Source organism: Hemitrygon akajei, chromosome 14, assembly GCF_048418815.1.
Source record: "Hemitrygon akajei chromosome 14, sHemAka1.3, whole genome shotgun sequence".
Classification (NCBI taxonomy): domain Eukaryota; kingdom Metazoa; phylum Chordata; class Chondrichthyes; order Myliobatiformes; family Dasyatidae; genus Hemitrygon; species Hemitrygon akajei.
Window position 1 is genome coordinate 3,888,760 of NC_133137.1, and position 15,420 is coordinate 3,904,179.

General features: G+C 42.8%; 1 protein-coding gene across 3 annotated transcripts in view; it reads left to right on the top strand.

The window, feature by feature from the left end:
* LOC140738234 (ADP-ribose pyrophosphatase, mitochondrial-like) overlaps positions 1–15,420 on the top strand; it is a 39,882-nt gene extending 24,462 nt beyond the window's left edge. For 2 of the 3 annotated variants that reach the window (XM_073065362.1, XM_073065361.1), the window contains exons 3-8: positions 1,645–1,749; positions 2,987–3,073; positions 5,423–5,531; positions 7,892–8,035; positions 12,063–12,147; positions 12,796–15,420. In XM_073065362.1, coding sequence (XP_072921463.1) covers positions 1,645–1,749; positions 2,987–3,073; positions 5,423–5,531; positions 7,892–8,035; positions 12,063–12,147; positions 12,796–12,941 — 676 coding nt within the window. In that variant the 3' untranslated portion in view covers positions 12,942–15,420. The remainder of the gene's footprint in view (positions 1–1,644; positions 1,750–2,986; positions 3,074–5,422; positions 5,532–7,891; positions 8,036–12,062; positions 12,148–12,795) is intronic. The other variant, XM_073065363.1, reaches the window with a different exon arrangement.

Genomic DNA, 15,420 nt, shown 5'->3' on the forward strand with positions numbered 1-15,420 from the left:
CCAGCCTTTATAATCTCTCCTTATAACTCATCCCTTCAGGTCCTGGCAACATCCTTGTAAATCATTTTTGCAGCCTTTCCGGTCTTTGAATCTATCTCTGAACAAACTTTTTGTTACTGCTAACATCTCCTGCCTTTGTTTGTTGTGTGATAAGGAAGTGTTTCAGTGTATTTGTCCACATGAAATATAGTTTAAATGTTGTTATTGCATGCCAGCTATTGAAGAGAATGCTGCAATACTCTTGAAGGAAACAGATCTAATTGTTTTTACCAAAATTTAAGATTATTGAGTATGAATCAGTTTAAATGAATTTGAAATATTCCAAATGAATACATCTGCTTGAAACCTGGAAGCATATTTTGTATTGCCTCTTGTTCTACAGTCTGACAGAGGGCAGGGTCTAAAATGAAAGATCAGTTACCTTTGGAACAGCCACATGGTGTACTCTTGCTCCGGCGTCTATGTTCTCTTGTTTTCTGGCTGTATCTGACTGTTGAATTGACCATCTGTGGTGACAAGCTTTGGATAATTAATGACTTGATTACCAGTTCCTTGCCCACAATATGCTGTTAAACACTTGTAACGCAGGCCATAGAGCTATCAACTGAAGAGGCATATGAGAAGAAAGAACTTGTTGAGAAAATCGTTTATATAAATACAAGACCTTCCAAAGCCTTTGTTTAGCTAATGAAGTACATTTGAAATGAAACAGGTCAGGAAACTTATGTAGGAAGAGATAGAGAGTTGATATTTCTGGTCAATGACCTTTCTTCAGGACTGTTAAAAGTTAAAGATGTCTTTGTAGTATAGTCACTGTTAAAAAGTTAGGATTGTGGCAACTGATTTCCCACAGCAGGGTCTCAGAGTTGGCAATGAAATGATCAGATAATCTGTCTCTTGAGACGGGGTTTGATGGATAAACATTAGCCAGGACTGTGAGTAGGGCTGCCTTGGTCTTCTGATGCCTTGAGATCTTTTGCATTGATTTGAGAGGGCAAATGGACAAAGGCGGCTCTGACAGTGGAGTCATTTGGCATTGCACTTCCATGTCAGTCCAGATAATGGGACTTGAATCTACACTGTATTTCTCAATAGTGTGGAATATCCACTCATCTGTGATTAGGACAGGTATGATCTTTTAGTTCAAAGTTGAAAGTAAAATTTATCAGACTACGTACATGTCACCACATACAATCCTGAGATTCTTTTTCTGCGGGCATACTTAGCAAATTTATAGAACAGTAACTGTAAAGAAGATCAATGAACAACAAACTGCAAATGCAGATATAAATAAATAGCAATACATAATGAGCGCATGAAATAACAAGATAAAGAATAAATATGAAATAAGATCAATAATACTTAACAATATGGGACATAGTGCCAGACCTGCACTTCTCGTCCTCTTCTTCACTTCTCCCATTCATTAATTTCTTACCCTTGTACTGTAATACAACATAGAAGCCAGCCATTCAATGTAACTTGTCCATTGCCAACTGAAGTGTTTCTTTGAGCTAGTTCCATTTACAGAGATCTGGCCCATGTCCCTCTAAATTTTTCCAATCCATATACCTGTGCAAATCTTTGCAATAAATGTGATGCAACTCTAACTCACTTTCTTATCTTTCTTGTTTTAATTTACAGAAATGAACGAGAATTGATTAAGCTGCTGAAATTTAATCATTTGGATGGTGACGTAGATCGACGGTCCTATACAGGAAAATATGAAGTGATAAATGGGTTCCCAAGGTGTGACTTCCTTGCTCTGTGTTAACTAATGTAGATAGGTATATCCAGACCCACATAGTACTTAAGCCTACCTTTCTCTGATCTTCCTCTCTTCATGAAACATGATGTCTTTTATTTATTCTGCTCATGAAAAGCTGAATGTTAAGAGATTTAAGAGGAGGACTCTTTGTTCATAATTATGTTCCTGTGTGTTAAAAAGCTGCATCTGCAACACAGTGATTTCCCTGTACAGCCTCAATGCAATGGTTGGGAGGCCTGTTGCACTCTTCCCAGCTTTTTTTTTATAACATTGGAGGAAGGCATTGAGGAAATTTGGTACAAATTGTCTCTTTCTGAATTACCCCTAACTGCTAATGCAACATGGCAGCTTGAGTATACCACTTACAGAAGAATAATTCTATAGAATGTGTTTCTTAGGGAATTGGGTAATGGAATGCTTTAGTTCATTCCCAATTCATAACACCTTTCATCTTGATGAGAACTGCTATGTTTCAGTGTATTTCCACTGGAAGGCACTGAATGATGTTATACAAACTCTATTAGAAGAGAGAGGAGCCATATGTCATTCCAGAGTTGCTTATGGAGCATTGTGGAAATTGCTGTGACAGCAGGACACCTTCCTGTGGACTGTGAGATACTGAAAGGCAAAGCAAGGTTGAGTTAGGTAAGGAAGGAAGGAAAAAAGTGAAACAGTTTCACTTTAAAGAGGGCACAGGGGAGATTTGCTTGGGTTAGAGTGCATGTCTTATGAGGAAAGGTTGTGTGAGCTAAAGCTTTTCTCCTTGCACAAAGGAGGATGAGAGGAGTCCTGATAGAAGTGTGTAAGATGATAAGAGGCATTGATAGAATGACAAGTGCCTTTTTCCAAAGGAAGCAGTGGCTAACATGAGCGGGCATAGTTTTAAGGTGATTTGAGGAAAGCGTAGGGGAATGTCAGGTTAAGTTTTATTTTGCACAGAGTGGTGGGTGTGTGGAACGTGCTGCCAGGGGTTGTGGTAGAGACAGATACCTCAGGGACTTTTAAGAAATTCTTAGACAGGCACATGGATGAAAAAAAACTGTTGTGTGGGAGGGAAGCGTTAGATTGATCTTGATTAAAAGATTAGCGCAACATTGTGGGCTGAAGGGCCTGTACTCTCCTTTGATTTGTGCTAGTTTGGGGTTGCCTGTTTAAACTGGCTGCCAGTGTTGGCTGAGGTACTTAATTGGTCCTCCTTCATGTTATTCTATGCCTTAGGAATCCTTGTGGACGGACTGGATTGAAAGGGCGAGGACTCCTGGGAAGATGGGGCCCTAATCATGCAGCAGACCCCATTGTGACAAGGTGTGTGCTACCTCATTTGTTTATTAAGGCACACTTTACAGATCTCTCTGTATTTCAAAATAACTCATTCTGAAATTAATGTAAAGTAATGTATTGAAATGTAACGTCTCAGTTCACTCACTCGTATTTGCAAAGAGCCTCATTAGAACAGTAACAGGAAATTGACCCCTTGTGCCAATTCTGCCATTCAGTTAAATCTGAACTCCATTATAAGGTAATAGTTATGCTGATTAAACCTCTCACTATGCTTCCAGTATTTGTTTTCAGAGTTTACTCAGCTCCATTGTATCTGTACTCCCCCTCCCTGCCACCCTCCTTTCTCTCTCTTTTTCACTCTCCATCTCCCTCTCTTATTTTGTGTTACACGCTTCTAACATTTACCAAGGACTCTTTCCTTACATCAGGTCTCCTATTAATGGCACATTCCCATGCAACTGCAGGAGTTTCTACATCTGCCCTTTTATCTCTTAATTTCCTACCATCCAGGCACTCAGACACTGAAGTAGCCACTCACTTACAGTACACCATTAAATACTGTGTCCAGAGGATTGTGTTCTCCTCTACATCACAGAAAACAAATGCAGATTGCCAGCCAGGCACAGTACAATTCTCAGGATTCCACAGTGAAATTAAACAGAAAACAATCCACTGGAGGAAATCAGTGGGTCAGGCAGGATCTCTCAGATGAAAAGAATTGTTGATATTTCAGGTCAAGACCCTGCATCAGGTCAGAATCTTAATAAGAACATCATTGAAGACCTCATGAGCAGGTGAAACCACAGAGGTGGAGCAGTGAGAGGAAGGTCTCAGAACTACTGTCGGAGAGGGAAAACTTCTCCAAAGTGGGCACACTTTGCAATCTACGGATTCATTTTCAGGGCTCTATGACTCATGTTCCCAACAACAAGTTTACCCCTTTGGATATTGCTGGGGGAGGGAGGGGAATGACCTATCAGGGCACAGCAGCAGCTGTCCGGCCAGTGGCTGAGTTTCAGCAAGAAAGGCTAAAGTCAAGGAGAATGATAGCAATAGGAGACTTGATAGTTAGATTTCTTAAATTCTGGTAGAGCCCCCCACCTCTCCTTCCCCATTCCCCATTCACCTTTCCCTCTCTCACCTTATCTCCTTACCTGCTCATCACCTCCCTCTGGTGCTCCTCCCCCTTTTCTTTCTTCTGTTCTCTCCTATCAGCTTCCCCCTTCTCTAGCCCTGTATCTCTTTCACCAATCAAACTTCCCAGCTCTCTACTTCAGCCCTCCCCACTTCCTGGTTTCACCCATCACCTTGTGTTTCTCCCTCCCCTTCCCCCACATCCTTACTCTGACTCCTCATCTTTTTTTCTCCAGTCCTGATGAAAAGCCTTGGCTCAAAAGTCAACTGTACTCTTTTCCATAGATGCTGTCTGGCCTGCCGAGTTCTTCCAGCATTTCATGTGTATTGAAAGGAAATTATAGGCCAGTTAGCCTGACTTCAGTGGTTGGGAAGATTTGGAGTCTATTATTAAGGATGAGATTTTGGGATACTTGGAGGCACATGATAGAATAGGCAAAAGTCAGTATGGTGTCTCTAAGGGGAGATCTTGCCTGACATCTGTTGGAATTCTTTGAGGAAATAACAGACAGGATAGACAAAGAAGAATCATTGGATGTTGTGAATTTGGATTTTCAGATGGCCTTTGACAAGGTGCCACACGTGAGGCTGCTTAACAAAATAAGATATTACAGAAAGGATACTAGCATGAATAGAAGGTTGGCTGATGCAAAGAGTATTGACCCCTGATGCAAAGACTATTATGGTCTCCACCCTATCACAGACACTTTTTTTGTTTTCTTCCACACTGCAACTTAAAACATGTAATTTTTAATGTTCTTTGTTCTGATCGAAGGTTGCTGACCTGAATCAATAACTTTTTTTGTTGTCATCATATCGCAAGATTGATTAAACTGCTAGCTGTTACTGATGCGTCTGCTCTTAGCTAACACAACACTGGATGAAAGCTAGGACTTCATTGTACCACACCATGTAGCTAGATATCCAATGTCCTCCAAACAAATGAAAGAGAAGTGTGTTAGCTCCTACATACACCAGTCTTTAGTGAAAATACTTTTCAGGGAGGTGGTGTCTGATTTACAATTTCATCTTGCCGTCTGATGGAGATTCTAAAGAGAGTTTTTAGTAATAAAGAGTATATTTTGGACTATCAAATGTTTTTAACAGTATTACGTAGCATTGATTTGACAGTGCATGGTGATAGATTTTCAGTGTCTTGCTTTTGCTGTGCATTTGACTCTTCTTGCCTCTCCCTGTTTTCTGTCTCTCCCTCTCTTGCTCTCTCCTACTCCTTTCCAGGTGGAAGAAGGAGGGTGGAAAAACGGTGATTCACAATTGCTCTGGGAAGCCAATCTTGCAGTTTGTGGCAATTTGCAGAAGAGACAACAAGGAATGGGCAATTCCTGGGGTAAGCATGTGAGCACTGGCTTCACTCACATTCTAGGTGTTCCATGATGGCTTAGATTAACAACATCTTCTGGGCACTTTTGTTGCTGCTATTTTATTTCTTGTCTCCATTTTATGTCATCCTTCTTTGGTGAATGGTGGCCTATTTTCTGACGTAGTGTTCTTTCGGTACCTCACCTGACTGCTGTCTTATTTGTTTATTTAGTGATATAGCACAGTAACAGGCCCTTCTGGCCCAATGAGCCCTCACCACTCCATTGCACCAACATGAACAATTAACCTGCCAACCTGTACATCTTTGGAATGTGGGAGGAAATGAGAGCACCCCGAGGAAGAACGTGTGATCACAGGACGAATGCACAAGATAGTGGTGGGAATTGGACCCGAGTCACTGGCGTTATAATAGCGTTACGCTAACCACTATCCTTATCATAGCACCCTGATGGTACTTGGTGGGAATCGGCAGTTGTCTGACAGTGCCAGATGAATGGAGTCTCGCAGTCCCACACTTGCTTCTGTGAACCCTGCCCTGCTCAGACTCAGGGTCAGGAGCACCCAAGCACAACTGCGGCATCTCTGATGTCGTCATAGCTGACGCAGCGCAGACCAAGGAATAGAGTTTAGTCCTTTGCCTGGTTGCTGCATTTGTTCACAGAGCCACCAGACCTTCCCAGGACATGATTCTTCAACACCACAGGATTTTACTGCCTTGGAATTATCCTTCCAGCATTTAGTTATTTATGTTAATTACTTTGAGGATCTGTGCTTGAGATATTTTCATTTCCCCCTCACACCATCCATTGTGCAAATCAACCACTGATCCTGGGGACTTGCCCAAGGGAGGTGGAGGGGGATGTTGGCACAGGCAAGGACCCATCTTCTTCACCTTCCTGCATCCTGGTACAATGATGATGGAGTTATTAACTTCATACCAACCACGTCCTAAAATGATTAATTGGTTGTCTTTCATATTCGAGGATGACGATTAGATGTCTCATGTGAATTGCACAAAGAAACCTGTGCGGGAAAGTCTTGAAAGAGGAAAAGCCATTGCACTAGGATAGTTCCACTCTTTCGGAAGTCTGGGTCCAGTGGCACAAGTAATTAACACAACTGGGGCCTTCCTTGGTTGCTGTGGATGGCCAAGACTACTTCTGTGCCTTATTATGCCCTTCGCTCTCCATGGAGAATTGCAGAATAACCCTCCTGGCCATTGGATTCCACTGTTGATCTAATGCACCCAGTCTGCTGGAGCTGACTTTGCAAGCTAGGACAGGCGTGTCCCTTTTTCACTGGGGTATGAGGCCTGCCGGCTAACTTTTTAATTAGTTTAACCTGCCTGTCAAAGTGGTCTACCAAAGTGGTGTGGCTGCAGTAGCAAACAAACAGCAACTTGAAGCCACAAGTGAGAGCTGAGTGTCTAGTGGGGACTAAAGGTGAGTGAGCTACCCCAGAGTGGACACGACAAGCCCCTTCACAAAGGCACAATCCCTTCCTAGACACCCCATACACCCTAAGAACATTGCTATAAAATACCAGTGTCAGTGATCAGTGAACAATTGTCCTAAAATTACATGCCTTTTAAATTTTCCTTTACTGTTGTTCAAAAAAGACATTTTATTTATTCATTTTATTCAGAGATACAACACGGTAACAAGCCCCTCTGGCCCAATGAGCTCACAGTGCCCATTTACACTTGGGTGACCAATTAACCTTCTAACCCATCTTTGGGATATGGCAGGAAGCCGGAGAAAACCCACATGGTGACAGAGCGAATGTACAGGCTCTTTACAGACAGAGCTGGGAATTGAGCCCAGGTCACTGGCGCTGTAATAGTTTGCGCTAACTGTCACACTACCATGCTGTTCCAACTCTCTGCATGACTCAGCAGATATGGAAGAAATATTGCCTCAAACCCACAGCACTGCTCTGTGAAAGGGCAATCATGTGTTTTTAAAAAATCTCTGACACTTGGTTTTGTCTGTAGCTCACACAACAGAAATAAAAGTCTCTTATGCTTCTGTCAAATAGCCTCAGTGGCTCAGGAAGCCCCAGCCAATTCCCTGAAAAATGGGAGCCCTCAGCACAAGCTGGTGTTGTGCTAAGAATCTCACCCATTGTTAGACTTAGCAATGATCATTTTCAGGTATAATCTTAGGGAAGAGAACATTTTAAACTGCTTTGAACGTAATGCTGAATCCAAGATTGCTAGTTCAGAAACACTGGTTTCAGTTAGCCTGTCTGGAGACTGTTTATGTGGGGTGAATTAGTATCTTCAATAGTTGGATTAATATCTGATTAGGACAGGAGTGAAAACTATAGACCCTTTCTGAGGCTGAATTGCATTTTGTCTCCTGACAGGGAATGGTAGACCCTGGCGAGAAGGTGTCAGCTACACTCAGACGAGAGTTTGGAGAGGAAACGTTGGACTCCTTAAATCTATCAGAAGCCGAGAAGCAGAAAGTGAAAGAATTAATCAACTCCCTGTTTCAAGCTGGAGAGTTGGTTAGTGTTATAGTCTCTGATCTAACACATGGAAGGTAAACAGATGGGAAGTCTATAATGCTCTCATTCTATTGAGAGCACACTTATAAAGTTGCATTCTCTATGGATGTTTGGGAATTTTATGGGTCCTGTTATAGTAGATAGTTGAGTTTAGTTGGAAGGTCTTGACACAAAATCTAGGCTGTCCATTTCCCTCCACAGATGCTGCTTGGCTTGCTCCAGTGGCCAATGTTTGGTCTATTGGAAAGTTTGAACTACAATATTGGGGAAGGTTAGAGGAAATTGTTAAATCTGGACCAGTGTGGTTGATTCTTGCAAGGGTACAGCTCCAATGTGTTCCTGCCAGCTTCCATACCTTTTCCAAGCTGAATCTGTATGTTAAATATCAGCAGGTTCTTGAGATGGGCTGGAGACCAACTGTGACCCCACTGAAGCATGCTACACTGAAACCCTATCAGGAAGCAACCTTCCATTCAGCTTACACAGTGTGTAAGGGTGGTAAGCCTACCATTGCTCTCCTTGATAATACATACAAACATAGGGAACGTTACATGAAACCCATTTGCTGGTCATGCAATACAATGATAAATGGTCATTGATTAATTGCAGCGATTAATCTGCATCAATTATTCTCTAACATAGTGGAGAGCCCTGCCTGGAGAACCTGGTTTATTAAAGAGTTTCACGTTCTCCATTCCCCATTCTGGCTCCTCTCTTACCCCTTCTCTTCTCACCTGCCCAGCACCTCCCTCTCGTGCCCCTCCTCCTTCCCTTTCTCCTATGATGCATTCTATTCTCCTATTAGATTCCTTCTTCACCTATCAACTCACAGCTTCTCACTTCATCCCCCTCCAACACCCATCTGTCTTCCTCTTCATTGACTTCACCTGACACTTGCCAGCTTGTACTCTTGGATTGTTCCCCCTTCTTGTGCAGATGCTGGAAACCCGGAGCAACACACACAAGATGCTGGAGGAACTCAGCAGGTAAGGTAACATCTGTGGAGAGGAATGAACAATCAAAGTTTTGGGACAAGACCCTTCATCAGAACTGGAGAAGAAGAGGGAACAACCCAGGAGTTCAAGCTCGCAAGTGATAGGCAATGTTATCAGCAAACAGAAATAAGTGCATCCTGATGCCTTCCCTGTCATTGTGGGAGATTTTAGCCAGGCCAGCGTGAACAACCACCACCAGCATATCACCTGAGGAGCCAACACACCATCAAGAACGCTTACCGTATCATCCCACGTTCACACTTTGGAAAGTCCCATCACCTCTACTCCCAACACATAGGCAGAGATTAAAGACCGCAGCACCAGAGGTGAGGACCAAGAAGGTATGGTGAAGGGAGTTGGAGGAGCATTTACAGGACTGCTTTGAGCTGGTGGACTGGACAATATTCACAGATTCATCTTCAAGTCTGGATGAGTACACCACCAGTTGTCACTGACTTCATCAAAACCTGTGTGGGTGAGTGTGGGCCTTTGAGGGGATATCCAAATGAAAAGCTGTGGATAAACCAGGACACTTGTAGTCTGCTGTGGGTTACATCTGTGGTATTCAAGTGATCCGGAACTGTACAAGAAGTTCATGTATGACCTATGGGAGGCTATTTTAAAATGACAAAACAATTCCAATTAGGTTAGAGACAGAATCCAGTGCATGTCAGCTCTGGCAGGGTCTACAGGCCATTTCTTCCTACAAAGCAAAACATAACATCATGAATGGCAAAGATACTTCATTCCCAGATGAACTCAATGCCCTTTATGCTCACTTTGAAAGGGAGAGTAAAACTACATCTATATGAATACCTGCAGCATCCGGTGAATCTGTGATCTGTGTCTTGGAGGCTGATGTCAGAACATATTTCAAGAGGGTGACACCTTGCAAGGCATCAGGCCCCGATGGTGTACCTGGCAGGCCTCTGTGAACCTGTGCCAACCAACTGGTGGGAGTGTTCAGGGACATCTTCAGTCTCTCACTGGTGCTGTCGGAGGTTTCCACCTGCTTCAAAATGGCAACAGTCATAATAGTGCCCAAGAAGAGCAGGGTGATCTGCCTCAACAACTATTGCTCAGCATCCAGGATATCTTCAAGGAGCGATGCCATAAGAAGGTGGCACCCATCATTATGGACCCCCCCCATCACACAGGATATGCCCTCTTCTCACTGCTACCATCAGGGAGGAGGCACAACTCAATGTTTTAGGAACAGGTTCTTCCCCTCTGCCATCGGATTTCTGAATGGACATCCAACCCATGAAATTAACTTAATACTTTTTTTGGAACTACTTATTTAGTGTAACTATTATACACATTATACTGCAATTTATAGTTATTATTATGTAGTGCAATGTACTGCTGTCACAGAACAACAAATTTTACAACAGATGCTAGTATTATTAATTCTGATTCTGGTCCTGTCTCCTGATCACCCAGTGGCATTTACATCTACTGTGATGAAGTGCTTTGAGAGGTTAGCCATGGCTAGAATCAACTCTGGCCTAAGCAAGTACCTGGACCCACTGCAATTTGCTTATCTACTACAAATTAAATCTTACTGGCTCTCCACTTGGCCTAGGATCACCAGGACAATAGTAATACGTATGTCACGCTGCTGTTTATTGACTACAGTTCAGCATTCAACACTGAGTTCTAACCAAAAATCTCCAAAGTTTAGGCCTCTGTACCTCCCTTTGCAACTGGATCCTCGACTCCTTCACTGTGACACCACAGTCTGTGCGGATTGGTAATAACTATCCTCAGTAAACACTGGCACACCTCAAAGATGCATGCTTAGTACACTGGTCTACTCCCACGACTGTGCGGCTAGGCACAGCCCAAATGTCATCTATAAATTTGCTGACAATACAATCATTGCCTGTAGAATTTCAGATGATGACATGGAGGCATACAGGAGCAAGATAGATCAGCTGGTTGAGTGGTTTCACAGCAACGACCTTGCACTCAACATCAGTAAGACCAAAGAACTGATTGTGGACATAAAGAAGGGAAAGTTGAAGGAATATGCACTATCCTCATCAAGGATCAGAAGTGGAAAGGGAGAGCAGATTCAAATTCCTGTGTGTCAACATCTCTGAGGCCCTATCCTGGGCCCAACATATTGATGCAATTGCAAAGAAGGCATGACAGTGGCTATATTTCATTAGGAGTTTGAGGAGAATTGGCACGTCACCAAAGACACTGGCAGGTTTCTACAGATGTAACCATGGAGAACATTCTAACTGGCTGCATCACCGCCTGATACGGAAGGGCCACTGCACAGGATTGGAAAAAGCTGCAAACCTCGCCAGCTCTTTCAAGGCCACCAGCCTCCACTATCAATTTTCTGAATGGGTTATGAACCCATGAACACCTCTTCAGTATTTTTTCCTCTCATTATGCACTACTTAATTAATTTATCTTTTTGTGTATTGTAATTTATAGTTTTTATTACTATATATTGCATTGTATTGCTGCCACAAAGCAAATTTCAATCCAGATGCCAGTGATGCTATCCCTGATTCTGATAGACACTCACTCTGCTCCCTGTTGTTTCTTCACTGGTTTATCCACCCCTCACTTCACTTCCTGGTAGCCAAGGCTTTCATTAATTAATCTCAGTGCAATGGGCAAGTGAGACAGTGATGCTAGAATCCAAGCTAAATGTCCCTTTAAATGATCACTTCTCAAAACTCGAGAGGAAGTGGTGGATACAGACCAGTCCATCACAGGTAAAACCCTCCTCACCATTGAGCACATCTACATGTTGCAGGAAACAGCAGCCATCTAACCATTGAGGGCACCCTCTCTACTTGCTGCTGCTATCAGGCAGGAGGTACAGGAGCCTTATGTCTTTTGCACATTTGTTGTTTGTTAGTCTATATTTATTTATAGTTTTTCATGTATTCTATTGTATTTCTTTATTTTCTTGCAAGAAAATGAATCTTAAGGTAGTATATGGATACATGTACACTACATACCTAGACAATAAGCGTACTTTGACTGTGAGATTTCCATCTCCTTAGGTGTACAAAGGATATGTTGATGATCCTCGAAACACTGATAATGCTTGGATGGAAACTGTGGCCATGAATTTCCACGATGAGACAGGTAATTATTTCTGATTTGGCTGTGGTCCCTACAAGGAGTAAATTTAAATGTTATTTTTTATTGTGAGGACTCAGACTGCCTGTTACTTGTGGAATCAGGTTCAACCTCTGGACTTAGTTGCAACTGAAAGAATGGAGGTTTTAACTTCCAATTTTCTTCCTCCTGATTAGAACTTCCCAGGTCATGTTGTAGTCAATGTTAGTAACACAGCAATATCATAGCTAATTGGATCACAATAGAGTCCTAGAGAAAGCAGTGATCTTAAGACCAGATCATTATTTTTGTTAATGATTAGGGTTGTTTTTTTACAGAGAAATAACCGATGTTTCGGGCCAAGGACTCAAGGTCCTGATGAAGGGTCTTGGCTCAAAATGTCAACTGTTTATTCCTCTCTATAGATCTGCCTGAGCTGCTGAATTCCTCTAGCATTTTGTGTGTGTTGCTCTTTACAGTAAATGACTGACCCTGAACATGGTTCCAGTAACCACGTCCACTCTGAATACAGTTACGTGAACAAACTCACGCAGTCTGATTAATAACTTTCTCCACATTAGTACGTAAAGTAACAGACCACACAGTCAGTCTCACCCCTCTAGCAGTTAACTCCTGATGACCTTGTAGTGTTACTTGGCTTCTGTCTTGCTTCAGGTGACAGTGTAGGAAAGCTCAACCTTCAAGCTGGGGACGATGCTGGTGCGGTAAAGTGGATGGATATCGAGGAGAAGCAGAAACTGTACGCCAGCCACACAGACTTCCTCCATCAAGTAGCAAGGGCAAAGAATGCTCATTGGTGAAGGTGAATACTGTCCACTTTTAGACAGCCAGCAACACAGTATGCTCAAGCTAAAGGTGGTAACTTCCTCTTCCTTTCCAAACTCGAACACTATCAAGATCACTACAGCAACAGGAGAAGGAGCCTTTCCAAGAAGGCATTCAGAGAGAAGCTTTAATTCTACTTTTTTGGTTCAAAATTCATTGATGCCTTGGCTTTAGATTTTGTATTCTTGTGTGATGCAGGCTGTTTTTATTTCTCTTTCTTTTGCTGGCATTAACCACACTCACACACACCCACCCTCCACAACTCACAGCCTATAGGGCAAAGCAGGAACTTCGATCCCAGCTCATTATACACTAGGTGCCCGTTGCACAGTGTGAGTGTTTCATAGCTCCTCCAGTAGATTGTTCCCATGTTCCTTACTAATACCCACATGTCCTGCAGGAACATCTGGACAAAGTCAGTTACTCAAACTGGAAATCAGAAACATGTATCTGGGTGCACTGAGCTTCAGACTGTACTACAACATTTGGCTTGAATGTGAATGCTAAACTTTTTGGGTACAAGCATAGGTTTGTGGAAGAGCAGTTAATAATGGATTCAATGAACCAAATACTGCTATCATTTTGTTGCCATTAGGGCTGCTGTTATTCTCTCTGTGGCTACATGGGGTATCCTTTAATTGTTGTAGCTTCCTCCCATGTCCCTAAGACGATGGAGATGATAAGATAAAACTTTATTACCCTGAAGGAAATTATTGTTGCAAGGTTGTTCAGTTGGAAATGTATACTTTAAAATACAAAATGTAAGCATTGAGGTACGAAAGAATACAAAATGTGCATTAAAAAATAATAGTGCAAAACACAGATGTGTAATGAAACCATATACTTATATACATAAGGAGGAGGAGTTGCAGAGTCTTGTAGCCACAGGGAGAAAGGATCTCCTGTGTTGTTCAGTAGTGCACCTCGGTGGAATCAGTCTGTTAGGAAAGGTGCTCCTCTGTTTGTCCAGGATGTCATGGAGTGGTTGAGGGGGATTGTCCACTTCTGCAGCATTCTCCACTCAGACACAACCACCAGGGAATCCATTTCCACCCCCAGAACAGAACCAGCCTTCCTGGCGAGCTTATCGATCTTCTTGGTGTCAGCTGCTCTCACTCTGCTGCCCCAGCAGACTACGGTGTAGAACAGAATGCTGGCCACCGCTGAGTCGTAGAACATCTGCAGCATAGTACTGCAGACTCTGAATGACCAGAGCCCCCTCAGGAAGTAAGATGAGTGGTGGAATCTGCAGAGAGCTGGTGGGTCGTGGGAGAATAAAATGAAGTTAGTGCACGTTGACAATTGGTTTGGACCCAGTCGGCTGAAAGGCCCATTATGTGCTGTGAAACTAGGTAGAGCAGAACTTTTAGTCCAGGTGTTGACCTCCCAGCTGAGTTTTCCAGGCTTCCGCAGTTGCCATTTCTCCCCACTAGGTGGTAGTGCAATCACACAGGTCAGGGACTCTCAGTGTGGGGTCAGTATGGAGTGACGTGGGGAGAATGGGGATAGAGGTCAGAGGAGAGGCAGTCTGCTTGTGGCCTGGATTAATTGTGTAGACTGAGGGGAGACTATTTCAGCTCAGACAGTGGTCAAAACATTGCTCACACTGGTTTACAACAGCTGATGAACTTTTGTTTCTTGTCCACACTCGCGATTCCTGATGCAGGGGCTTTGACCTGAAACATTAACAATTACCTCAGCCTCTCCCCCCACCCCCACGGATGCTGCTCGACCTGCTAAGTTCCTCCAGCAGATTGTTTGTTGCTCCAGCTTCCAGCATCTGCAGTCACCTTATATCTTCAAACATAATGTCTTAAACACTTTTGAAAACCATCACTTTGGGTTATTGTCATTGAGAACCTCCTACAGATGTTTCACTGCCCAGGCAGGGGGCATGTGGGGCTACCCAGGCAGTTGCTTTGGAGTTGCTCAGGATGAGTAGGGGATGATATTCCATTTCCTTGCCTGACCCTCTTCATCCTTTAAAAACTCTTAAGTAACCTAGGTTTAGTCAGACAGATGTGAGAGTATTGAAGACCTCAGAATACACATACTGTATCCATGGAGTATAGAATAGCCAGCTCCAGCTGGACATATTTCTGGAAGTCTGCTGCACAGAGCCAGTTGTGATCAGTAGAGGGAGAAGCACCTTGAGAAGACAACTGTGTGGCTGAGTGTGGTAAGAAGCTTTAAGAAGTTAAACTCTTTTTGAAATCATACATTGTCTGTCACTATAATGCCTTGAATACTGTGAAATCTTGTGTTTAGATTGGAGTACAAATTTGCTCCCAAACTGATTTTCCTTATTTTCTGTCTTTCATTAAATAATTAAATGTACATTCTCTCTGTTTCTGGAAATTTCTAAACTAATAATTGCAGGTTTCAACTTTTAGATGACCAGAATTGTGATTAAAGTTAGCTCCATGATTGCTGGGCTGGAAAATGGAAATATCA